We start from the raw sequence: 25710 nt of genomic DNA, 5'->3' as shown, positions 1-25710 counted from the left end.
GCGAGCTACTTAAACCTTCAACTTCCTCACAGCCTCCTTGTCGTCTAGTAGCATGCCATCCTTTAGGTAGGAGGCTATTGGCGTCGTCCAATAGTTCGCAGAACCTATCTCCTGCACACTGGTATCATTTATTAGTGATGATATTTGAACAAAAGACAATACATGACCGAGGATGACCATGTGCTCTGCTAAAGTAGCTTTAGCAAGTCGGTCGGCGTGCTCGTTCTCCTCCCTTGGGATTTAAACAAACTTTACTCGGAGGTTGTTAACTTGATCCTTCACCTGCTCAAGGTACTTCTTCATCAGTTCATTCTTGCAGTCATAGTCTTCGTTAACTTTGCTAGTTACTATTTGGGAATCGCAATACACGACCAAATTTTCAGCTCCCGCGGCCTTGGCAAGGTCCAACCCTGCTATCAGGGTTTTCGTATTTTGCTTCGTTATTGGTCGTAGGGAAGTCCAGACGGATCATGCATTTGATCTTATCCCCTTCCAGACTATGGAGTATCACACCAGCTTCTCATGCTTACCTGTTTAAGGATCCATCTGTGTGGATACTTCGTTGTGGAATCTCTTTTGCCCCCTAGCCTTCCATGAGAGTGAATTCTGCGATGAAGTCAACTACCACTTGCCCTTTATAGCTGTGCATGGTCGATATTGTATATCGAACTCACTCAATTCAACTGCCCATAATGCCATTTGTCCTACAGTTTTAGGGCTACTCATAGCTTTGTGTAAGGGTTTATCTATCAGGACAACCATAATGTGTGCCAAGAAAGTGCCGCAATTACCAACGCAAAAGCGAGCTTTCCATCTAGTGACCTTTCTTTCGCTCCTCGTAGTGCTCGGCTTGTGAAGTACACGGGCTTCTGCACCCCATCCTCTTCTTTAACTAGAGTCGCGTTGATAGCGGTTAGAGAGACGGCTAGGTATAGGAACAGTTCTTCTCCTAGCTTGGACGGACTTAATAATGACGGAGAAGAAAGATATGCTTTCAGATCTTCAAATGTTTGCTGGCACTCGGTCGTCCATTCAAATGACTTCTTCAATATGTGGAAAAAAGGTAAGCACTTATCCATTGCTCTTGAGATGAACCTGTTTAATGCAGCCACCTTGCCATTCAAGCTTTATACCTCCTTGACTGTATTTGGCGGAGCTAACTCCAATATGGCTTATACCCTTTCTGGGTTGATCTCGATACCTCTTTGGGATACCATAAATCCGAGGAACTTTCTTATCGTCACACTGAACATGTACTTGCTTGGATTCAGCTTCATGTTGTACGATCAGAGTTTATCGAAGGTCTCTTGGAGGTCATTCAAGTGGTCATCCTCCCGTATGCTTTTTACTAACATGTCGTCCACATATACTTGCACATTCCTTCCAATCTGATATGCAAACATTCTGTTCATTAGCCTTTGGTATGTGGCGCCCGCGTTCTTAAGTTCGAACAATATCACTTTGTAGCAAAAGAGACCTTGGCTGGTGATGAATGAAGTTTTCTCTTGATAATCCTCACTTAGCTTGATCTAGTTGTAACCAGAGAATGCGTCCATGAAGTTTAGCAATTGGTGTCTTGCAGTTGAGTCTACCAAGGTCTCAATCCGTGGGAGAGGATAGCTGTCCTTGGGGCAGGCCCTGTTTAGGTCTGTGAAATCTACGCACATCCTCTATTTAAACCTTCAACTTCCTCACAGCCTCCTTGTCGTTTGGTAGCATGCCATCCTTTAGGTATGAGGCTATTGGCGTCGTCCAATAGTTCGCAGAACCTATCTCCTACACACTGGTATCATTTATTAGTGATGATATTTAAACGAAAGACAATACATGACCGAGGATGACCATGTGCTCTGCTGAAGTAGCTTTAGCAAGTCGGTTGGCGTACTCGTTCTCCTCCCTTGGGATTTGAACAAACTTTACTAGGAGGTTGTTAACTCGATCCTTCACCTGCTCAAGGTACTTCTTCATCAGTTCATTCTTGCAGTCGTAGTCTCCATTAACTTTGCTAGTTACTATTTGGGAATCGCAATACACAACCAAATTTTCAGCTCCCGCGGCCTTGGCAAGGTCCAGCCCTGCTATTAGGGCTTCGTATTCTGCTTCGTTATTGGTCGTAAGGAAGTCCAGAAGGATCATGCATTTGATCTTATCCCCTTCCAGACTATGGAGTATCACACCAGCTCCTCATGCTTACCTGTTTAAGGATCCATCTATGTGGATACTCCGTTGTGGAATCTCTTTTGCCCCCTAGCCTTCCACGAGAGTGAATTCTGCGATGAAGTCAACTACCACTTGCCCTTTGTAGCCGTGCACAGTCGATATTGTATGTCGTACTCACTCAATTCAACTACCCATAATGCCATTTGTCCTACAGTTTTAGGGCTACTCATAGCTTTGTGTAAGGGTTTATCTGTCAGGACAACCATGATGTGTGCCTAGAAAGTGCCGCAATTACCAACGCACAAGCGAGCTTTCCATCTAGTGACCTTTCTTCCGCTCCTCGTAGTGCCCGGCTTGTGAAGTACACGGGCTTCTACACCCCGTCCTCTTCTCTAACTAGAGTTAAGCTGATAGTGGTTAGAGAGACGGCTAGGTATAAGAACAGTTCTTCTCCTAGCTTGGACGGACTTAGTAATGGCAGAGAAGAAAGATATGCTTTCAGATCTTCAAATGATTGCTGGCACTCAGTCGTCCATCCAAATGACTTCTTCAATATATGGAAAAAAGGTAAGCACTTATCCGTTGCTCTTGAGATGAACCTGTTTAATGTAGCCACATTGCCATTCAAGCTCTGTACCTCCTTGACTATCTTTGGCGGAGGTAACTCCAATATGGCTTATACCTTTTTTGGGTTGACCTCGATACCTCTTTGGGATACCATGAATCCGAGGAACTTTCTTGTCATCACACCGAACACGCACTTGCTTGGATTCAACTTCATGTTGTACGATCAGAGTTTATCGAAGGTCTCTTAGAGGTCATTCAAGTGGTCGTCCTCCTGTATGCTTTTTACTAACATGTCGTCCACATAAACTTGCACATTCCTTCCAATCTGATATGCAAACATTTTGTTCATTAGCCTTTGGTATGTGGCGCCCGCGTTCTTAAGTCCGAACGACATCACTTTGTAGCAAAAAAGACCTTGGCTGGTGACGAATGAAGTTCCTCTTGATAATCCTCACTCAGCTTGATCTAGTTGTAACTAGAGAATGCGTCCATGAAGTTTAGCAGTTGGTGTCTTGCAGTTGAGTCTACCAGGGTCTCAATCCGTGGGAAAGGATAGCTGTCCTTGGGGCAGCCCCTGTTTAGGTCTGTGAAATCTACGCACATCTTCCACTTTCTGTTAACTTTCTTGACCATTACCATATTTGCCAACCATTCGGTGTAGTATACTTCTCGTATGAAGTTTGTTTCCTGTAATTTCTTAACCTCCTCAGCTATGGCTTTGTCCCGTTCTTGTGTGAACACCCTTTTTTCTGCCGGACAGGAGAGAATAAGGGTGACACATTCAACCTGTGGACTATAATTGATGAATCAATTCCTGGCATGTCCTCATGACTCCAGGCAAATACATCCTAGTTTTCCCTTAGGAATGTTATGAGTGCTCGACACACGTGCTGGCTGGCCCAAGTACCTATTGTTGTTGTCCGCTCAAGCTTGGAAACATCAAGGGATACTTCTTCCAACCCTTCCACTAGTTCTGCTACCATTCGCTACTCTTCTATGCATATGGTCTGCAACTGGTATCCATCTCCAGCATAGCTATGTAACATTCGTATGCTGCCACTTGATCGCCCCTTACCTTTCCTACTCTATACTCAATTGGAAACTTGATCATCAGATGGTAGGTCGATGTCACAACTTTCCATGAATTCAAAGTAGGACGACCCAATATGGCGTTGTATGCAGATGAACAATTGACCACCAGGAAGGTGGCATCCTTGGTGATTTGCTGAGGGTAATCTCCGATCGTCACTAGCAGGGTGACTACTCTTAGAGAATGCACCCTTGTTCCTCCAAATCCTACGAGTGGTGCGTTGGTCGAAATCAACCGTTCTCTCTCTATTCTTATTTGCTGGAATGCCGGATAGTATAGGATATCAATAGAGCTTCTGTTGTCCACAAGGACTCAGTGGGTGTTATAATCTCCTACACGTTGTTGACTACAAGTGCATCGTTGTGTGGGTGACGGAGATGTCGGGCATCTTCCTCTGTGAATCCAATTACGGGGTTATCAATTTGTGCCATCTTTGGGGCGTACCCCGTTAGCTAGATGTTTAGAACCATCCGTAGGTATGTTTTGCATGCCTTCTTGGAAGAACTAAAAGCCACACTACCCCCTACGATCATTCTTATGTCTCCCAAGGGTGGCCTAAGGCGCTTGTTTTCTCTTCGAGCAGGTTGTCCTTAGGGTTGTTCTGTCCCTTCCTTATCGATGAACTTCTACAACTTCCCTTGTCTGATGAGAGCTTCTATCTGCTGCTTCAAATCGTAGCACTCGGATGTGTCATGGCCATGATCGCGATGGAAGCGACAGTATTTGTCTCTAGACTATTTGCTAGAGTCCCCCTTCAGCTTGCCAGGGAATGTTAATGCCCCTTCGTCTTTGATCTACATCAGACTTGATCAATCGGCGTGTTCAGGAGGGTGAAGCTAGTAAATCTTTTGGTGGGAGGTTTGGAGCGTCTGTCTTTCACCCCTTTTCCTACAGGTTTTCCTCCTGTCACTCCCTCTTTTTAGGCTTTCTTCGGGAGCCAATAATGCGTCTTCCGCGTTCATATACTTAGTAGCCCTATAGAGCACATCTGACATGATTTTTGGGTCATTCTTATATAAGGAAAATAGAAACTTACCCTTCCGCAGCCCATTCATGAACGCAGCCACGAGTATCTTGTCGTCGACCTCATCGATCGAGAGTGCCTCTTTGTTAAAATGAGCTATGTAAGACCTTAACGTCTCGTCCTCCCGCTGCTTAATGTTCATCAGACACGTAGTGGACTTCGTATACCTATGTCCCCCGATAAAATGAGAGGCAAACTGGGTGCTTAACTCCTTGAAAGTACTAATGGAGTTGAGCGCTATCCTACTGAACCAAATCCTTGCAAGTCCCTTTAGCGTAGTGGGGAAGGCTCTGCACATGATCTCATCTGGCATCCCTTGAAGGTGCATCAGGGTCTTGAAAGACTCCAAGTGGTCCAAGGGGTCCTTGGATCCGTCATAGCTCTCTACTTGCAGCATATGAAACTTTGGTGAAAGGTGGAAGGACGAGATAGATGCAGTGAAGGGCAAGTCAGTTCGATGAACCAAGTCGTCGAGATCACTGGACACCCATCCCCTGAAGGCGTTCATCATGAGGTCCATCTGCTCCTTCATCATCTGCATCTCCACGACTATGTGTGAGGGAGCCATATCTATGCCGGAAGGACGGCTAGTATCCTGTCACTCTTATCTACTTAGGGCGTTGCTGCCTTCCGGCCCTTCTTGGTTCCTCCTTTTAGCGCTAGTTCCTTCCTGATCCTCCTCTTGGGTGTTTAGTGCTGCGTTTTTCTAGCCCAGCTGTTCTTCTAGGTCATAATTTTGCTTGGTGAGGCGTTCCACTACCGTTGCGAAAGTTTGAACTTGTCTTTCTAGGGTAGTGGTGCGCAATTCATCACCCTGATTGTTGGTGGTGGTTGCCATCAAACGAGTAAGTACCATGCAACTTTTTGTTCGGGAAGCGGTATGTATGGCTTATCTTTGCGGTTTCCCACAAACGGCGCCAACTGATGATGCCAAAAATCATCAGTTAGTCGCACAATACTCACGTGCTCCAAACAAGATCTGCAAAACAAAAACAAAGAAAACCCTAAGAGAGTACTAGTGTGGTATCGGCCAAAGACCCTCTGAAGGTTAAGTTAGAGAACTTTTCTCAACCCTAAAGTGCCAGGGTTGGGGTGAATTATACGTACCTTGTTTCCCAAGAGCTTTTGGGTTTTTATAGTGATGTAGAACCGACCTTCCTTTCTTGCGTGGAAAGGCTTTTCCTTATGGTAAAGATCATCATTAATGGGTGTATATTACGGGATCTTTCTCATGTTAGGATTCTATTCATATTGGGACTTTATTGACTAGGGTTAATCGTAAGACGCAAATTGTTTCCATTTAGGATTACTTGAAGGTTAATCAAACCATTTGGATGCCACGTGGCCTTGAGATCCGTTTGTTTGCGTTTGTGCATCTTGGATCCGTCCACTATTAGCCAACTAGTCCAGCACCGTCGGGTTTATTTCAATAGACCTGTCATCCCTAATTTTACCCTCTTCAAGATATATTTTAAGAAATATCTTACTCATATAATTATATTTTCTAGAAAATAAGAGTTTTTTTTTTTTTAATTTGAAAGAAAGATTTGTTATTTTTTTATGATTTTTTATTTACATAATTTTTATGTGCATATGAAAATTGAAAAGTTTGTTTATTTAGAAATACTAATGTTTAACCCGCGCAATGCGCGAGGTCATTTTACATATTAATGAACTTTGCATCCAACATAAACTTAGTTATCATACTTCTACTACATATATTCAAACTTTAATAACGTAGTATATTTAAGCATATAGTGTCCAATATCTCCTAAAAATTTTAAAAATTAGTTTCTTCAAATTAATCACTTCTTGTGTGTACTTCCCAGCTGTGAGAGACTTAAATAAAGAATCCGACTTTAAGCAATTAAAATTTACATGACAACTCCTAGGAACCACAATGAATCACACCGAACTAAAACTTCCAAGACAATTTCAAATACCAAATCTACCACAATGAATTAAACCATGAGATTAGAGAAAAATTTTACAACCAAAATGTTTAAAAGAAAATAATGGTTACAGGTTTATGAAAGCCATTTTCCAAAACTAATGTCTGGCGCGAAGTATCAATACCATAACCAGGTAATGATATTCTCTTTATTCTGCTTATTCTTGTAAGATTCAATTGTTGGTCTTGACCAAGAGAAAACTCATGGATTTACATCTAAGAATAAATTGTGGCAAGGCAAAGTGTTCAGTTCCGGAGAGTTCAAGTTGAATTCTTTGTACGCCTGAATTTACTGTATGAGACAACCATACGTCGACTATGCGTGCCTTGTTTGCAAGGAGTAGTTCGAAACACCAATGGGAATAAAGGTGTGTAACTTAGCACTATGACAATTGCAGCGAGACATGAACCAATTGACAAATTTATTGAAGTCGGTTGGATTTATTTTAAACCTTCAGTTTACCCTGATCTAGTGGCTATCTCACCAGAGGTTGACTCTATGCTATTATTATTACTTTTTTATCAAATTGATACTGTTTTTGATTAGTGTATGTTTCTTGTTTTAAACTTTGTGTTGTGCTTCAAGAATGTGTGTGTGTGTATATATATGTATATGCTTTTTATTGGGTCCAATTTACTTGGATATGGAAAGCCCAGTTTTGAAACTGTTGAGTTTAATTATTTATTAAGTGATAATGACCACGCCTGAGATCAATTTAGGGGATACGGTCAATGTGCAAAATGTAATTTTGGTAATACCATTTGCCCCCCTCTTACACACAGACATACAATAAACAGCTATTAGTTTCTACTAATGTTGATTGACTGGTGTAAGTGGCTCTCTCTTTTTTTTTCCTCCCTGAGATGGCAAGATTCATGCATTTGAAAAACAGTATATCTGATGCTTTGGATTTGTTATTCTTAATTTATTTCTAAGACACCATAAGGACTTCCCAATGATTCTTTCTTTAGCATTTGGTTTCCTGTTGTCATAGACTACCATCAGACAATGTGATGTTTTTGTTTGCCATTGAACTATGGGCTGGATGAGCAGGAATAATGTGAGCAGTTATATTTTAAAAGATTGCATCTAGAATCCTAGTAGTTGGCTCAATGGGTGATACAATAGGAATTGATGTATGTAATATATGTGTTTCAATTCCTAGGAGTTGACATTATATATTATAAAAGATTGCATATAGAATCCCAGGAGTTAGCTCAATGGGTGATACTGTAGAAAAATGTAAATAAATAAATAAATATATGATACAAGTTTAACAGAAAATAATGGCTACAGGTTTATGAAACAGGAAGTCTGAAAAATATTAGTCAAATAATAATGCATAATTAATAGTACATGGGAATCTCAAATTTTAAAGCCAAACCAATACATAACCCTTCTATAACCCTTAAAAGGGACATTGAATCCAAATTTTTAATTGCAAAAGAAAAAAGAAAAAGCTGTAGTGCATCCCGAATCCACAATTCCAAAAGAGCTACAATGATAGACATAAAATCTAAAAACAAAACAACAACCCTCAACCCACAATATATAATCAATATAGAATTCCACCTGTCACCTATAAAATGCATTATCAATTAGATGGGAATCTCAAATTCTAAAACCAAACCAATTCATAACCCTTCACTAAAATTCATGGCAATATGTACAAAGAAGATGACATACAATAACTTAACAATACACTATCACAACCTTATTAAAGTAAATAATTCTGCCCTACAAATATTTATAAACTCAAAATTTTAAGTGATGCCAGACAGCCAAAAGAAGCAAGAAGCTTCAGAGATTTTGCAATATAGGAATAATATAAATGATCAAGGTAAAGAATTGAGAGACCATTGTAATAATTTAAATAGATGTAGAAGCTAAAATTTAGGTAAAGATGTGAAGAAAATGTAAAAGACATGCAAACAAAAAGCTCATTGTAGCTGTGTTATTATTATTTTTTCATATCTAAAGTTTGTTTGAAATCAAATCAGACAAACATGATAGAAAATCAACACAAACAGCAAACACCAGTATCTAAAACCTGTAACACCTAACCAAAAAAAAAGAAAAAAAACAAAGCAAGCAAGAAACTAAATAAAAGCTGCAACTAAACTTACAAAGAACTTAATGCCTCCTTATACTTGACGTTATTGCAGAATAAATAATGAAAAATAACAGAGTCAACAGACACAGGAATACCCCCAATATCACCATAAATTTCAAAATCACAAATAGTAATAAAAAAATTCCAACCAAATTCAGAATTATAACCCGGTTATAATAGAATTTTTTTTCCCCAAATCCAAAACTTATCAACAAAAATAAATGAACTTATGTTGGGGGTATTGGTCTCTTTTTTTCTTTTCTTTTTTTCTCTTCCCTTAAACTAATCAAAGTTAACTTGTATTAAATACTATTTATATTCATTACATCAGTGTTTGCCAATCAATAAGCAAGCCATACCAATACATATGCATGCTGATTCGCCTCTCACCTAGAATAGCTTACCTTCCATGGCTTGAACAGATTCATTTTATATTCATTACATCAGTGTTTGCCAATCAATAAGCAAGCCATACCAATACAAATGCATGCTGATTCGCCTCTCACCTAGAATAGCTTACCTTCCATGGCTTGAACAGATTCATTTTTAGTATTGCTTCCTCCACCACAGCTCCTAGCATGAATCATCTTCCTACAAACAAATGACCTCTTGATATGCTTCACCTAATACCTACAAACATAAAAAATAATGAATAAACTTGGACTTTTAAAAATAATCCCTTTCCGTGGTTTTAATATTGAGAACAAAGTTTTGAGAATGAAAAAAAAAAAATGAAACAATAGATGACAGTGCAGGACAATTTGCATCAAGCATATGAAATTCTAATTCTACTTTAAATAACATATAAATTTTTAAGCAGCTTTTGGAGTTCCATTCAAGCAAATTTATTATAATTTACACCAAGGACCGCTCATCGTATATTTATGATGGGTTACATTATTTTTTTATGATCAAATTGGTCCCACTTATACACCAAGGGTCATTCATCATATTATAAATTATCTATGAAGACAGGTGGTTGTCCCATTGAATATAAATCTAACAAAATCATTGCTGTGAAAAAATTTTCATTAGAGACCTAGAGAGAATTCTAATAATATTTTGTCTCACTGAAATTTGATAAATGCTAAGTAAAGGCTCAATTCCCCAATTCACTCTATAATAATATTAAATCAATCACAGGAACCAATCAATATAGGAGAAATTATAATCAATTAAGTAGGATGGAGTGGGAACCTGTAGGTAGATCACTTTCTGAAATATAAAACTACAAAGGAAATTTCAAACAATAAAGAGTAGCCCCTTTCTCATTAAAAATATAGTTATAAGCAATATACCAATCAAAACTTACTCCAGACCGATCAACCTTGCAAAGGACAGAGATGGTCTTAGTAGATCACTTCTTTGCTGAGTTACCATTATCTATCAAATCATAAAAGAGAAAAAAAAAAATCAGAGGAAATTAACATGGTCAAAATTACATAGGTTGTGAACATATTTATCATCTCCATATTTGTTCCATCTTTTAATCAGTCATGGATAAAAGCATTCCGATTTCTTTTCTCCACTATGCTTTCCTCTTCCAGCTTTGATTTTTCACAAAAAACAGATGCACTTCATCTGCCATGTACTGATGTCCAATACCCAACAATAAGTAGAAAATTTTCAACCCAAAAATAGATGCGCTACATCTTCCATATACAATATCGAAGGAATATTTCCACATTTTTGATTTCTCACACAAAATTTGGGCGATGGAGAAGAATACACCAGATTATGCAATCCCACAAAAACAGTTGTCAAAATATAAATATGGAGATTAAGCCAAAAACTCAAAAGAAAACTAATTCTAAACAAAGCAGAAGAAGATTAAGCCAAAACTACTCCCCTCCTTCCCCATCTTCATCCAACACGTAAGAAAGAAAATCGCAACCACAAATGAATTGAAACTTAACTTAATATAAAAAAGAAAAGAAAGAAAGAGAGAAAGAAACAATGGTGATTTATGAGTTAAAAACACCTGGATATATTCTTGCAAAAGGATACATGTCGGACCGTGTGCCTTACCGATCCATCCAACGACCAATTGGTGAAGGATGAGGGGGCACAAATCTTTTATAGCATTCAATCGAAGACCAAGCCATTGGTATTTGGAGCGAATTGTGAAATCCCTCACAATCCCTCCCTCACAATGCGGCTCCAACGACTCGACCAGTATAACCTTGGCTCTAATACCACTTGTCGGACCGTGTGCCTTACCGATCCATCCAACGACCAATTGGTGAAGGATGAGGGGGCACAAATCTTTTATAGCACTCGATCGCAGACCAAGCCCATTGGTATTGGAGCGAATTGTGAAATTCCTCACAATACAGTTAGGAGATGCAGTTTTGATGAATTATTGAAGTATGAAAGAGAGAGCAATGCACCCAATCAAATTAGTGCATGCTAAAGTGAGATCAAAACCACTACCTCTGCTAATCATCAAAAGAACAAATACATATCCATACGTAACTCTAAACCAAAATCAAGTCAACTGAAAATACAAAAGCCTAAATCATATTTAACCGGCAAGTGTATAAAACAAAATAAAGAAATTTACTTGTAATATTTTGGAGAATGATTGGTCTAACAATGAATTTTTCTCTCCCTCTCTGATAGTTTGACTCTCGCTGCCCTCATTGGCAATCTCAATAATAGTGAGAGGCAATTATGAATATGTCATTTTTTTTTAATAGAGAAACCTAAAAAGGTTAGAGCATCAATTCACCAAACGTAGACAACAAAAAAAAAATGTAATTTTATAGGCAACAGAACACCAATTGGTGGGAAAAATTTTAAATTTAAACGTTTGTTTAAACAAAATTAGATAATGTTAAATTAGATAGATATAGATACAGATTATTTAAAAAAAAAAAAATTAACCCAAAACATAAATCTAACCCAAAAACTAAGTCAAAACCAACCCAACCAAATACTCCAAAACTAACTCATAAGTTCATAACCAAATCGAAGGGGGGAAAAAAAAAACATGGCAGATTTCAGAAAACAAAAACAATATTTGAAGAGGAAAAAAAGTATACAGACCTTCAAAATATGCTGTTGCAGAGACGAACTGGGCCAGAGAACAAAATGGGGAAATTTGATGCATCTGTTGCCTTCTTACAATGAATCAAAGTTACCGTTGAGACTGTGATTGAATGGAGCCAGAGATGGGTGGTGCTGGACCAAAAACGTAACTCTAAACCAAAATCAAGTCCTTCAAAAGCCTAAATCATATTTAAAATTGAGAAAAAAAAAAAAAACATTTTGATAGAGAATCCAAAAACCCAAAACAAAAATGAATCAAATCTAAACCTATCCAACAAAAAAACTAAATCAAAAGTAACATTTCATACCCAAATATAAAAAATGGAAAAAAATAATGTACCGGTGCTGTACTTTGTGTCGGAATTGACGGTGGTTACAGAAGGCTGATCGGAAGCCTCATCAGTTGGTTCTTTCTCTCCTTCTTTGAGGCGATCTGGTGGACGTTGCAGTAGTAGTAGGGTTGAAGTTGAGTTGGTCTGATGAATCGGTGGCCATTGTGTGAGAGAATCGGAGATTGCGTGAGAATGGCACCTCTGATCGCTTACTTCTTTCTCATCTAAGTTTTGGATTTTGATTTTGGGGGAAGGATATGGTTTTGATTTTTGGGTTTCTGAGAAGAGAGAGGAGTTACGGGTTTCTCTCCTTGCTCCTTGAAACGTGTCGCCATTGTTGGGATCTCTCGCTCTCGCTCTCGGTCTCTCTGTGTGTCTTCGGCGCGCCTCGTCTCTCTCTCCTTTCTCCGTGTACCAATCTTTCTTTCTTTTTCTTTTTCTTTTTTTCAATTTTAAGCGGTTTGTTTCTTTTTATACCCGGCGGCTCCAAACAGTGTTTTATATAGTGAAAGATTGTAATGTATTGTTTTTTAAATTGTAAACGTGTCAGCACTTCCTTAAAAGGCTTCTGCTATTATATATAGTATATGATATGATATTAATTTTAGAAATTAATACACTTACTAAAGAATAGCTATTACAATCCTTTTAGAGATGAATAATTATTCCTCATTTTAAAGAATCGTTATTCACAAAAAATGACTATTCTTTGTAACAAAAACATAATCAAACAACTGAATAACTAAACTATAAGAGCATCTATTACATTACAGTATTTATTAAAATTTACAACACGTACCCTAAGTTTTATTGGGCCAGGACCTTTGTAACTTAACTAGCACTATTTTAGTATTTCCACAAGGAACACCCACAATTCGAATCCCCCCTCCCACTGTATAACTGTCGAATATCAAAAAAGACTACATGGAGGGAAGCCGATAAGCTGAGCCAATGCTTTAAAATTGGGCTTGGCCCTCACCCCAACCAACGACCGACATTCTTCTTGGCTTCCACCTTAGCCCTAGCCAACAACCACCTTTCTCCGTTTTAGAGTTTGTGCTTGTGACAACTTTTGTGTGTACATTTACCAATTAACATAAAAAGTTTGCAGGGTTGACCAAAATTTTACGAGGAAACAAACACTTGAAAAGGATGATAGTGTTTTCCAAAAAAAAACGTTTTACAACGAAACTGCCGAAACATATTCCCTTTATTATGCGGTGGTCAGATTGTACAAAGCTTTTCTATCAAACAAATGAACCGTAGTGGCTTCACTTTATTAAACAAAAAGGCATAATCACATTATTTGGGATTGGCAAATAAATCGTTTTTTCTTTTCTCTGGTGGGAACAATTTACACAACAGTAACTTGTACAAAGCCCTATCACAGGGTGGGTCATGGCCTTCGTAAGGGCAAAGGGTCGAGAAAAAACTCGATGAAAAACAAAAGAAAAAGAAATCAACAGCTCAACTGGACCTTGGAGCACAACAATTGAAGAATAGCAGTCCAACTGGTTTAGAAGGCCTTTCCATGTTTGAGATTGGCCCCTTTGCCTCTGTAATCTGAAAAAATATCTTGAGGGCCTATCTTCTATCACCCTTCACCTGGTTGGAGCCAACATGCCCTCTGTTTATGTTCTCCTCATTCCAAGAAGGGTGCACCGTAGGAAGTAGATATTCATCAGGTTTCAGGGCCAAAGCAAAGTCAGGCAATGTTGGCGCTGTCTCCATGATTCTGCAGTCAAGATTACATGATCATTGTGAACCTTCATCAATCAATAAGTATTAAAATATATATATATATATATATATATCTCCCCCCACCCGTTTTCTTTCTTTACCCACACCAGTCCATCAAATATAAGGAAAAGCATCATACTTATTTCCACTTGAGCAAAAACGTACCTTTCATGAGAGTACAGGTCACGATTTATCCGAACCTTGCTTGAAGTATCTTTTGGAATTTTCTCAGAGAGATACTTCATGGTCCCCCAAAGCAGCGGATTTCTACAAGGAATGCAAGTAAGGCCACACAATCCACATATTTCCTTCATTTATAAAAATTAAAACAAAATATAATAATAATTTTTTTTTTAAAAGCTAAAAACAAATTGTCTTATAATAATTAATTGCTGGAATTATGACAAACAAGATCCTCACCAATTAACACAGTATGAAACAAAAGGCACAAAGGGTTGGTGATTGGAATGATCTGCCACAATCTAAGGCTTTATGTAAAATTACTATTATTTGATGAAAGTGGAATGACCAGAGTTACATGACTTTCCACTATAGTAGACGTGTCAAATGATATATTAATCTAAAAGATTTTCAATATGTATATATGTTAATAATTAATCTAAGGTCTAGGAGAGTTTTGAACACACAATTAGAATCCCTTAAGAATTAACAACCTAGAGTGCACACACAGAAATAGGCAACTCTTCTTGGGACCTTAGACTTCAAATGCTTTTCCTGGGGAAATCACCTCTTCCTTAGGGACTAAAGATTTATGGTAAGATTTGACTTCATACCACCTATATCTAGATGCAGTCCAAGAAAAAAGATAAGGACTCCAACTCTCAATCTTGAACTGTTCTGATTAAATTCAAAGCCCAGTGTATAGTGTCATTAGGAAACTGCATATGATCCACAACAAAAGCTCTCGTATTACATTTGAGGTGAAACAGTTCTGGGAAAGCCTTCCTTTAAAGAGAGATCATCGCAACATTTATTGTACCAAAATTTAACTTTGATAACATCACCACCTCAAACTTAATGAAACATAAAAAGTTTTCCCAATCTCTCTATATATATTTCGATAGACTAACACCATTAGGTCCATTAACAACAGTAGTGCATCACCCTGCCCACAAAGTCACAACTTCCATATATAATTGACACATATATCTATTTTAAAACTTGCCGCATGAACCATAGTTTTATCAACCCAAAGTTCTGGGCAGATGACGTGATTGTGATCCAAGTGACTGGATCTGTCCAGGTTTTATTTTATTTTATTTTTTATTTTTTATATAAATGTCTGTCCAGTTTTTAGACACTAATATCCATATCATAACATTAGTAGAAGTAGTTCAAAAGAACATGTTAACTAAGTAATAAGACTACGATTTCAGAAAGAACAAAAGAATACATGTAATTGATCCTGAATAATTTGTTGAGGATCCATAGCCGACCCCAAAAACTTGCTTTGTTGTTGTATGCATATCATAAGTTTTCTATAAGTTTGATGGCAGACTCTACATTTGCATTATGCAGATTGCAGACCAATATGATATGTCACCATAGAACAACTGACAGCTACAGCTCTAAGGAAAATATATAGCCCCTTGTACTTGTGTCCAAGAGTGCTACTAGCATAAATCATATGAAAGCAACTTATGACAGGATTTTGAGTAAGTTTATGTCTCTCCTCTCTCAAATTCCAAAATGTATGAAATTTCTTTGAATTTGTTCTTAATTTATTCAATTACTCAGCGACTTCAACATTGAGAAAAGAGCCTAAATTACAATATAAGATAAATAAAGATAATCAACAAATACCTTGAACTGGCATTAAGTGAACTGTGAATAAAAAATTATTATTTTAGTATAATTTTTGTATATTGGAACTGAAACACTACCAATGCAACTAGGAGAAGCCTAAGAAAAAGCAAGTTTAGAAGAGATATCAAGACTACTTAGGACCTTACATGATCAATTATAGTGTGTGTCAGCTTCCATGAATTATTATTTATCCTCCTTTTAAACACAAGAATATAATTATATTTATTTCAAAAAGTCAGCTATGGCATATGAGAAGAAAAACTCCTACAATGATTAAAAAGGTAGTAAACAATTTATCTACTACCGCTCACAAATGTATTTTCAGGAAAACATCGTCTCTTTTTCATCTTTTTTTTCCCCCCTTCTATTTTGGTGATAACAAAAAGATCATTTACTAACTGCTGATTACCTTGACAGAGGAGGAGCTGTATTAAATGCCTCACATGCCTTCTTACTTTCTTTGAAATACTCATCGGCTGCTTGCAAAGCAGCCACAGCCATCCCATGGGATTTCTCTGTGTTCCCCTCATCCAGGATCAGACCATGATAATAATATGCTGCAGCCTGGTAAAATTTTAAGGAGCAAGAAAAATAAGCTTGTAACACTTAGGTTTGAACAGCTTCAATAATCAATTAAGAAATCATATAGGGAATATGTCATTCTGTCAATATTGGTGGTCAAATTTATGTGGAATGTCCATATCCAGATGTCAGATTGTATAAACCAAATATAGTCAGGTAACATGCAACATACATATGTGCATATTTATATAGCAAACTACCACACCTCAAAGACTAAATATTATCTGAAGCCTAGATATTTAGCTTCCAAACTGCATACCATTTTCACTTTCAGATTTGGAGAATAATTCTGATACCATTTTCACTTTCACACTTGGAGAAAAATTCTGAAAGAAACCTGTACTGATCATGAAATAAAGACTAGAGCTGAATGTGCTAACACAGCTGAAAGTAGGAGATTGAAATTGTGCAAACCACGGGATGGTTTGTCCTATTCAGATACTCATGACCAAGAAGTACTGCACTCTCTATTGGATAGACTATGAAAGGAGAAGGATGTTTGTCCTATTCAGATACTCATGACCAAGAAGTACTGCACTCTCTATTGGATAGACTATGAAAGGAGAAGGAAATCTGGAATGCCAACAGGCACCACTTATTAAATTGCTCATTCAGTGAGCATTCTCAATTTTATGCCTTGAAGATCTTTACCCCAGATTAATTATTCTACACTTTCAGACGGGAAGAAAAATGATCCCTAATCCTGCATAGATTAATTTTTTTAATTCATAGCCAATAGTAGTCCTGAATAGTAGCCAATGCTAGTTTTTTTTAATCATTTTCACTCAATTGGTCTATCCCTTCACTACCCCATAGCAGCTCCACATATATTGGAGCTTTCTGAAAGAGAATCCATTCCTCAACTGAAATACTTGACTTCAATTACAATTATTTCTGATAAACTACCACTTATCCCAAAAACATAAGTTGTTAGGAAAGAATGAATTTAATCACTTAACCATTACTCTCACACTTCACCTCACATGTTGGTCCAGATGGGCTCAATAGGTGGGGCCCAAGAATCAAATTGACAGTCATCTATTGACAATACAATAAAGACCTGTCAGTTCCTAGGGACACCTGGCCTAAAACCTATATGAATACCTAGTGACATGAGAGAAATTAGACAAATACGACAATTCATCAGCTAAATATAGGAAACAAAAGAGACCAAGCTGGAAATTTTAGTAACTATTGACATATTTACCAAATCCTTTAAAAAAAGATCTTAAGATATCACTAGAGCAAAAGTAGTTGAATCATTGGACACAAGATCTCTTCCCCTAAGTAAAATGTTATACATTATACAGGAGTTTGCTATATCACAAACATGTCTTTCAAAAATAAATATCCAATTATGTCTTTACCACATATCAACAGCAAAATGTAATGAGGAGCAATAGGATCAATAGCATAATGCATAAAGTGAACTGAAATTCCCCATATCAATTGCACAATGTAATGAAGTGCAACTGGATTTCTCGACCTTGAACCTACTAGCAGAAACATGTATGCATTTCAAGTTTCTGTTTCATTTTTCTACTCACACTCAAGCATCCTCAAGTTCAAGAGATTAGCACTTGGTGACAACTACCTATCTTAGTCATGGTATTAGAGGCCTTCAATACAATTCATTAAAAAGAAATGTAGTGATTAAGGAATATTGTGAGATGTAGATAGAATCTTTAAAGCATCCAATATATGATATTGCCCAACATGAATTTTATTTTAAAACTTGGTCTAATTAATGCTCTTAGAGGACTTCATCGAAAAGGTATATTGTGATACATATATACATTTATAAAGCATTCAGTCTGTGTAAAACACAAACTAAGTTTGATTTAAAAATTAGTCTAATTCATGATATTAGGAGTGCCCTCAATATAACATATATAGAGAATGTACAGTAATATAGACTTTCCTTATGTAAAGCTTCTTTTTTTCTTTCTTCCTTCTTTTGGGGTTACCATCAATTTGAGTCTAAATCCACCTGCATCAACTTATAATTTGGATGGTTAAATTCAGTGGCTTCTCTTTTATTTCACAAAGCTCTTTAGAATCAAGTGAGGACCGTGTCCAATGAGCTGAATAGCCTCTAATATATTTGAAAGGTAAGTGTATATTTCTAACTGACCATGCCTCAACAGTAAAGTAAATTTCCCTTCATATGCCATAAGTTAAAAGTGTGAGTCTAATTTTCCCGTGAAAGTTTTTGTACAATCTAATATAATGAGAAGCAATCATAACATGTTTACAGACAATCAAGTCATACATGTGACAACACCAAAGTTGGAAAGCAGATTAAGAAATAAAGACAATTAGAGAGATCTGTCAATAACAAGAAGGAAGACTTAAAATAGACACAAAAGAAATAATAAACTACCTTTGCTTCAATATATTTCCACTTCACATAAAGTCGATGTTTTTCCCCCCAACCATTTGTTAATGGAAGGTTCATCAAGTTATCTTGAGCCTGCAAAGAGAACAGCATCAATAAAAAGCAATATATATGTCCAGAAAAACCAATTGCACCTACATTTAACAAAAGATAATTTAATTACTAATTGAATGATATACATAATTCTTGAGAAACAAAGTGAACACTTTATTTAAAAAAGATTTATTTTGGTAAAACATATGTTATCACTATGAAACCAACCAAATATGTGAAATGTGCCAATAGCAGGTTTCCAAAGCCAAGAAGTACAAAATCATAAATTTCTCATCCCCATCATATGAAGTAAAAACAATAGCAATCACTTAACATCACAAGGAGTATCTAAATTAGGACTACATGAATCAGGAATATGATGCAGGAGCACAATTTTCGGAATTTTTTTTTCAGATTTTCATTGGATTGTATCCTACTTTAAGTTTTTTTTATTTATTTAGTTTGAGTTCAAGTAGGGAAGCCTAAGGTTTACAGGGCTGTTCTAGGTGGTGAATCCTAGGCTTTCCTTCATCAAATTCTACTGAAAATAAGTTTTAGAAACAGAACCTAACCCCATGTGGATACATGAAAATCTTGTCTAAAAAGAGAGCAGAAAAATTCCTCTAAAATATGTCACAGCTTAACCAAAAGTTCCACTGTTTATGGATTGGTTAGCAAGAGTAAATTAATGAATAAAAAGACAATGATCATCCAAGAAAACGTATTTCGAGTGGTAATGCAGTAGGCTCCAAAAGGCATATGAACTAAATTCTGAGAGTAGATAGCCATTAGTAAATAAAGAAGGATAAAAAGGTCAAAGATCATTCCACTTAGCTACAATAGAACTGAGCGACTAGGTCTGAAAAGGAAGTATATATTCTATTAGTTACAATAATACATTAATAGTAGTAACTTCATTTCTGAAAACTGTAAGCCTACTAGCCAAAGCTAATGTCAGCTGAATACATCAGATTTATAAACACTTCCAAAATCCTACCTGAAAGGGATCCAGATGCAATGTCATTTTGATTTCAAATGGGTAAATTGGGCAAGAACGAACCTAAGAACAGAAAAAGAATGCTTTGTGCTGGGATAGGGCTGGGGAAAGGTTTTTGTCTGACCTATAGCCTTTTCATCCAAATTTCCCCTTGCACTTGGTGCTTTGGCATTCTATTAAGCTGAGGGTATCAGTAGAAAATTAATTAATTTCCATTTTTGTTGCTCACATGGGATACTTTTCTAAAGGACAAGGTTAATCATTGTCTCATTAGCATTCACATACCTTCTTTTTTTTTTTTTTCTATATTACAGAAAGACCCCTTCTTTTACCCCTCTATTCCAAGGTTAAACTGATAAACCACAATCACTAATAGGTTTGCAAAGTTTTGATAAAGCAAACCTAACACAGACGCAGACACACACACCCTCTCCTGTCATCCTTTCAGAAAAAGAGAAACCTACTCACAAGCCAGTATTCTTTAGCATTCTGTGCTTCTGGCTGGTTGTAAGTGACCGGTAGTAAGTGTTACCTGGACCAGTGAAACAACCAAAATGGATAAAATCTGGACTACATAGAATATGGCAATGGCGAATAGTACAAATTGTTGAGCAAATCAATTCAGCCTTCTAGCATGGACCGTAGGACTACAACCTACAACTATCCATGCTCAACTCGAGATCAAAAGTTCATGTTTGAGCTCTAGAAACCAGAAATCTACTCAATTACCACTTGATTAAATAAGGAGTTTGATCTTGAACTTGAGCTCTAGCTTAGATTGTGAAATTTAAAGCCACACGCATACACTTGAAGATCATAAGAGCATGAAATGACTGACATTTTCAACCAAATAAACAATGAAGACAAAACAAATAATGGAAGTAATTGAATATATTTGAGTTTCCAACCATGTATGCACACACGAGTATTGATTTCACAATTCAGAACAAGCTTACAAGCTTTATGCATGCAGTTATAAAAAATTTGAAAAAGAAAAAAAAAAATATTCCATATGCATCTGTGTCACTAATAATGGAAGTCCTTATTCCCAGTGTGTTGTCCCTATTATTAATTATTGTTCATAAGTGATTTCTTAACGAAGATGCTATAAATACATTTACCATCAGAACTGTAAACTACATAAATAAAGTGGGTGTTAAAGTATAAGAGATTAGAATTTCTATCCAAATAATAAAATAAAAAGAAGAAACCTTGTAACATATGTTGCAGAAAAGATGCTCTGATGGCATCCTGCCATGGATCAAAATTAAAGTGCTGACAAAATATAGATTTAGTGATTACTAAATCCTATTCACTCTATGGATATTAAACAATCATATATACAATCCAAAGAAGAAGAAGAAGCAACAGCAGCATGGAAAATTTAAGCAGACAATCAATAGTAAAAAGTCATTATGTTCATACCTGCTGCCAGTACTTCACCATCTCACATGCAAGTCTTCGCTTTACTGCAAGAGTAGCTTTGGTACTATCAATTGCCATTCCAAGTTGAATGTCAACACCCTACATAATACATTGGAAATATCATTGGTGCAAATAAAATTTAAAATAAAAAATAAAAACAGAGGTAGGTGGGGAGAACAAAAAAAGAAATTCCAAGTCCACCTTGATCAAGTCTTAAGAGCAGACACTTCATTCAACAAAAATACTTAAAAATAGAACCATAGAAAAGCCGCCCCTCCCAAAACCCTACATACATATGTAGGACCAACAATAGTTATAATCTTTTAAAAGGAAAGTGCCTTGGTGTGGACACAAGATACAGGCGCCCCCAATGACACCCATTTACGGATGTTGGCACCAAAAACTGCCCACCCAATGACTTTGTGGATGGACAATTAAAATCTGCTGCCAGTTGAGCCTGATTGAGTAAATAGATCTTATTTAGGGACTAATTTTATTTTCTTTAATGTAATTGGTTAAGAAATTGTTATATTTCCTTTCTTGGTTAAGAAAATAACCCCAAATCATGCCCTCCAAAACCCTTTCTTCAACAACTCTAAGTCCTATTTCCACAAATCCTCCTAAACCTTAACCCACCACAACCAAACGGACAATTCCCAAATTATCCCACATCATCCCCACTGGCAAAAGCCAAATGAATTGCTCCAACTTTTGAGGGGGAAAAAATATTACTAACTGGATAGCATAAACCTCATTTATGGTGATCATTTAAATATTATGCAAACAGGTGTTTCTCATCTCTATCTTTCTCATCTTTATCAGGAAAATATCAAATTATAAGTATGAAATCTTGAGATATAAACACCCCAACTATGCATCCAAAGAAAGAGTTTGCACCTGTCCTAATGCTTGTAGGCAAAGTGCTCGAAGAACGCCTTCTGCAAGGTCAACTGGAAGATTTCTCCTACAATCAAAAAGCAGTCAAACAAGTAAGAACAACCCTAGAAAAACATGAAGCTGGTCCAAGTAAAACTCAAAGGCAGTTGTAATTAGCGAAAGTCTTTCACCCATATAAACCTGAGTTCAGCAGACAACTGTGGGAGAACATGTCGGACAGCACAATCTAGATATCCTGCTGCCTTCAAAAAAATGTCAACAGAAGCACGTCTACTCTCTGCCACCAAGAACCAAACTGACACTTCATTAGTAGGATTGAACACAAGTAAAAAATGAATAAGCAGCCTCCAAGCTTGAAAGACCAACCATCGCATAAGGAGAAATTGAATTGGTATAGTATTTTCTTACAAGATGAAACAAATGGTTTGTTACAGGAAAGATTGTATATCCTTGACAAACAGAGAACAAACTCCTACATAAGTTGACACAAAAACCCCCGGGGGGGGGGGGGGTCCACACATCACCAAATTTTATAAAAATTTACCTAAACCATAGAAGACTATTAGGAATAAAAATACGTTCAAAATTTTGATATCAGTCTTTCGAAATGTTGAACAAAAAGAAAACTTTATATAAAAAAAAAAAAATAACAAAATTAGAGATCACAATAACTCAATCATAAAGTTTTGCAGTAAAACTACCTTCTGATACCTTTGGCTGGTGACCATCGGCAGATGTTCTTGGGAGAAGTAATAAGTTGGCCTGTGATAATAATAGCATTGCCATCAAGTGCAAAACTGACAACACCTCATACCAAGCATTAGACATGCCTGTTTCCTGCAAAAGTATTGATCCATATAAAAACATCAATTCCACTGAACAGACGAGGGATGTAATGACAACTAGAAATGAAAGGCATAACAGAAATTTGAAAATTGATAGATTAGTCCTATACTCCCACCTCTGCGTCATCCTCCTGATTTACCCATACAAATTGTACCTTGTACTGTAGATGGCTTCCTGCAAATAAGAGATAAGCGCCACTATTATGAATTATCCAAAACAGTTAAAACATTCAAATCATAGTGGCAATAATACCCGCTTTACCATCTTTAACTAGTCCTAAAAGAACAGGCAAGTAATCTTCCAGAGCCTGCAGAAGATCAGCTAAGGTTGAACCTCCTACAAACAACAAAATTATCCAATGTTTCAATAACTGAGGTCTCACAATTAGTAAAGCAATATCAAGTTTTTTCTATAACAAACCATGTTGGGTTTTTCTCCTAGTTCTTGTAATTGTAGGAGCTTCTTGACCAGCCATTACAACGATACGAGTTCTCAGAGCAGATAGGCGCTCCACTAAATTCTTGGACAATTGGTCACCCAATGAGTGGGAGAAATCAACAGGTTTAGGAATCCGAAAACCAGGAACATACACAGAAACATCCCCAATATTCCCAGGCCTCCTCCTATTTCCACCAGTATCCTTTGGTGTTGACACTAGGCATCCCATATTCAAAGACTTTTTACAATCTCTGCCAACCCAAATAAAGTAAAGTCAATCAGCTTCAATGGCATTAAGTTTCCTTACATATATACATAGGAAAAAAAAATTTACAAATGGGGGCACATGTAACCTCTCTCTCAAGTCTCAAATGATAAATTAAGGGGTATTTCAGTCAAAGTCTAAAGAAGGTAGACAACACTCACAAGGAAGGTGGAAGATTTTGAAAAAAAAGAACAAGAAGCAAGCCATAAAGATTGAGTAATTAATTAAAATGGCAACCAACAAAGCAAAAGTAGTAGTAGGAGGTTACTCACGAGCAGCGTTCAAATGACTCCTACTAGAACTATCCATGTGTTCGATAGAAAATGATATTGCAGCTGCTTTTTTCTTTTTCTTACTAGTAGTATTTATTCAAAATAATAAAACTGCCTCTTCACTATCTTTCCCATAAATGGATTAGTAGTTCTTTTTTACAAGGAAAAAAAAAAAAGAATCACATGGAAGGCATGAGTGATGACGGTGTTGAGTTTTTTTTTTTTTTTTTGGTCAAACTTTTAACTGTAGGAATCACCCGTGCACCTCGTTGCTCTTCTAAAACTCTATAGTCTATACGCAACTTCATAATAATATCTCAATCTCAATCTCAAACAAATAATAATAATAATAATAATTAATGTAGTTCAAAAGACCCTCCTCCAAAAAAATACATTATATCATCAAGGAATTGCCAATTCTTCACACTGACAGACCTGAATAAACAAGCAACTGGAAATGAAAATATTCAACAACACAGGCTCAATTTTGATTTGAGCAACATAAATAAAACTGTTTCTGAGGAACCAAAGAGCAGAATTAATATTGAGATCGAAAAGGAAAGTGAGGGCTTACCATGAAAATTGAAACCAGGGAGAGTCAATCAAATCAAAAACTTGCCCTAGAAATTTGAAGAATCTGTTTCTCAACTCAACTCAACTCAGAGGCGACACCGTACTCTCTGTTTCTAATTCTGATTCTGGCACACAATAATATAATACAATCGCCCAACTATTATTATTATTATACAACAAATAGGTCAATGTAAAAAGAGAGTGAAATTGGAAGCTTCCAATCCAATTTAATTGATAAATGAATACTTCTACAACTTCTGACACTCACTTCCCTCCTATTGTTTTGGGTTTTTCTCTTTCCACTATCTCTCCGTAGGCTGTAGTAGTCTCTTCTCTTATAGGATTTCACTTTTTTTTTTTTTTAATAATTATTATATTATTAGTGGCTGCCTTTATTATCTTCCTAAATTAATAATATTAGCTAGCGTCTAAATGGCTCCTCACTCAAACCCCTATCATATGTTGTTGTTGGTTTCTTTTTTGGGTTACGTCACCATTACTAACTAACTATCTCTGTATTTTTTGGGGGGCAATCAATGCAAGTTACAGTTATGTAATTCCATGTACTGTAACTACTTTTTATTTTTTAATTATCATTACAGCTGAGTTTGACTTTCAAAAAAATAATAATAATAAGTACGAACACTTAATTCATACAACCCAAGTTAAAAAAGCAATGTTAAAGATAGCAAAATTTGGCAACATTTGCAAATATGACACGATTCGATATAAAATTAGTAGATTATAGGTTGAAACATAATTGGTTCATGTCATATTCGGGTTGACATAACTGACTCGTTTAATAAACGTATCGGGTTAGTATTAAATGATTATTTGTAATGTATTTACTCGTTAGTTCTGAATCTTATATTTTTTTTAAAAAAAAAAAAATTGTTTTTCATAATTTAGATCAATTTGGTTAATACTAAAATTTGTATTTTTTTTTTTTATTTTGATAAAATCTGATAAATAAGTCGACACGACTAACTCGTTTAATAAACAGATTGTGTTAAGGTTGAGAAATTTTAACCCGTTTAATATACGTGTCAGGTTAGTGTTGACCCATATAATTAAATACTCATGAGTCGACATGACACAAACCCAATATGCGAAAATGAATTGCCACCC

The 25710-nt window shown here is 36.5% G+C and overlaps 1 protein-coding gene and 1 long non-coding RNA gene across 7 annotated transcripts; both read right to left on the bottom strand.

Annotated features, from left to right (window-relative positions):
• Positions 1-8108: 8108 nt before the first annotated feature.
• On the bottom strand, positions 8109-12760 carry LOC111984060 (uncharacterized). 4 transcript variants are annotated; one of them, XR_010627256.1, is made up of 4 exons: positions 12298-12760; positions 11955-12136; positions 11470-11611; positions 8109-9536 (listed from the first exon to the last, which is right to left on the bottom strand). It is a non-coding gene; the product is annotated as an uncharacterized LOC111984060 (long non-coding RNA). The 4 variants fall into 4 exon arrangements; XR_010627254.1 differs by lacking the exon at positions 11470-11611 and adding an exon at positions 10205-10289 and having other exon boundaries at positions 12298-12757; XR_002879899.2 differs by lacking the exon at positions 11470-11611 and adding an exon at positions 10219-10289 and having other exon boundaries at positions 12298-12756.
• A 769-nt stretch (positions 12761-13529) lies between these two features.
• On the bottom strand, positions 13530-24914 carry LOC111984061 (uncharacterized). 3 transcript variants are annotated; one of them, XM_065769118.1, is made up of 12 exons: positions 24584-24914; positions 23455-23723; positions 23296-23370; positions 23150-23208; positions 22890-23025; positions 22369-22483; positions 22189-22255; positions 21292-21390; positions 18822-18911; positions 16266-16420; positions 14195-14296; positions 13530-14024 (listed from the first exon to the last, which is right to left on the bottom strand). In XM_065769118.1, the coding sequence occupies exons 2-12, from the start codon at positions 23699-23701 to the stop codon at positions 13874-13876; spliced, it is 1296 nt and encodes a 431-aa protein (XP_065625190.1). In that variant the 5' UTR covers positions 23702-23723; positions 24584-24914; the 3' UTR covers positions 13530-13873. The 3 variants fall into 3 exon arrangements, with proteins under 3 accessions (XP_065625190.1, XP_023871457.1, XP_065625191.1); XM_024015689.2 differs by having other exon boundaries at positions 22369-22465; positions 24584-24912; XM_065769119.1 differs by lacking the exon at positions 24584-24914 and adding an exon at positions 24010-24098.
• Positions 24915-25710: the final 796 nt, after the last annotated feature.

The sequence above is a fragment of the Quercus suber genome, unplaced genomic scaffold, assembly GCF_002906115.3.
Source record: "Quercus suber isolate HL8 unplaced genomic scaffold, Cork oak 2.0 scaffold_1058, whole genome shotgun sequence".
NCBI classification, from domain to species: Eukaryota; Viridiplantae; Streptophyta; class Magnoliopsida; order Fagales; family Fagaceae; genus Quercus; species Quercus suber.
This window is presented reverse-complemented; position numbering and strand designations above follow the sequence as displayed.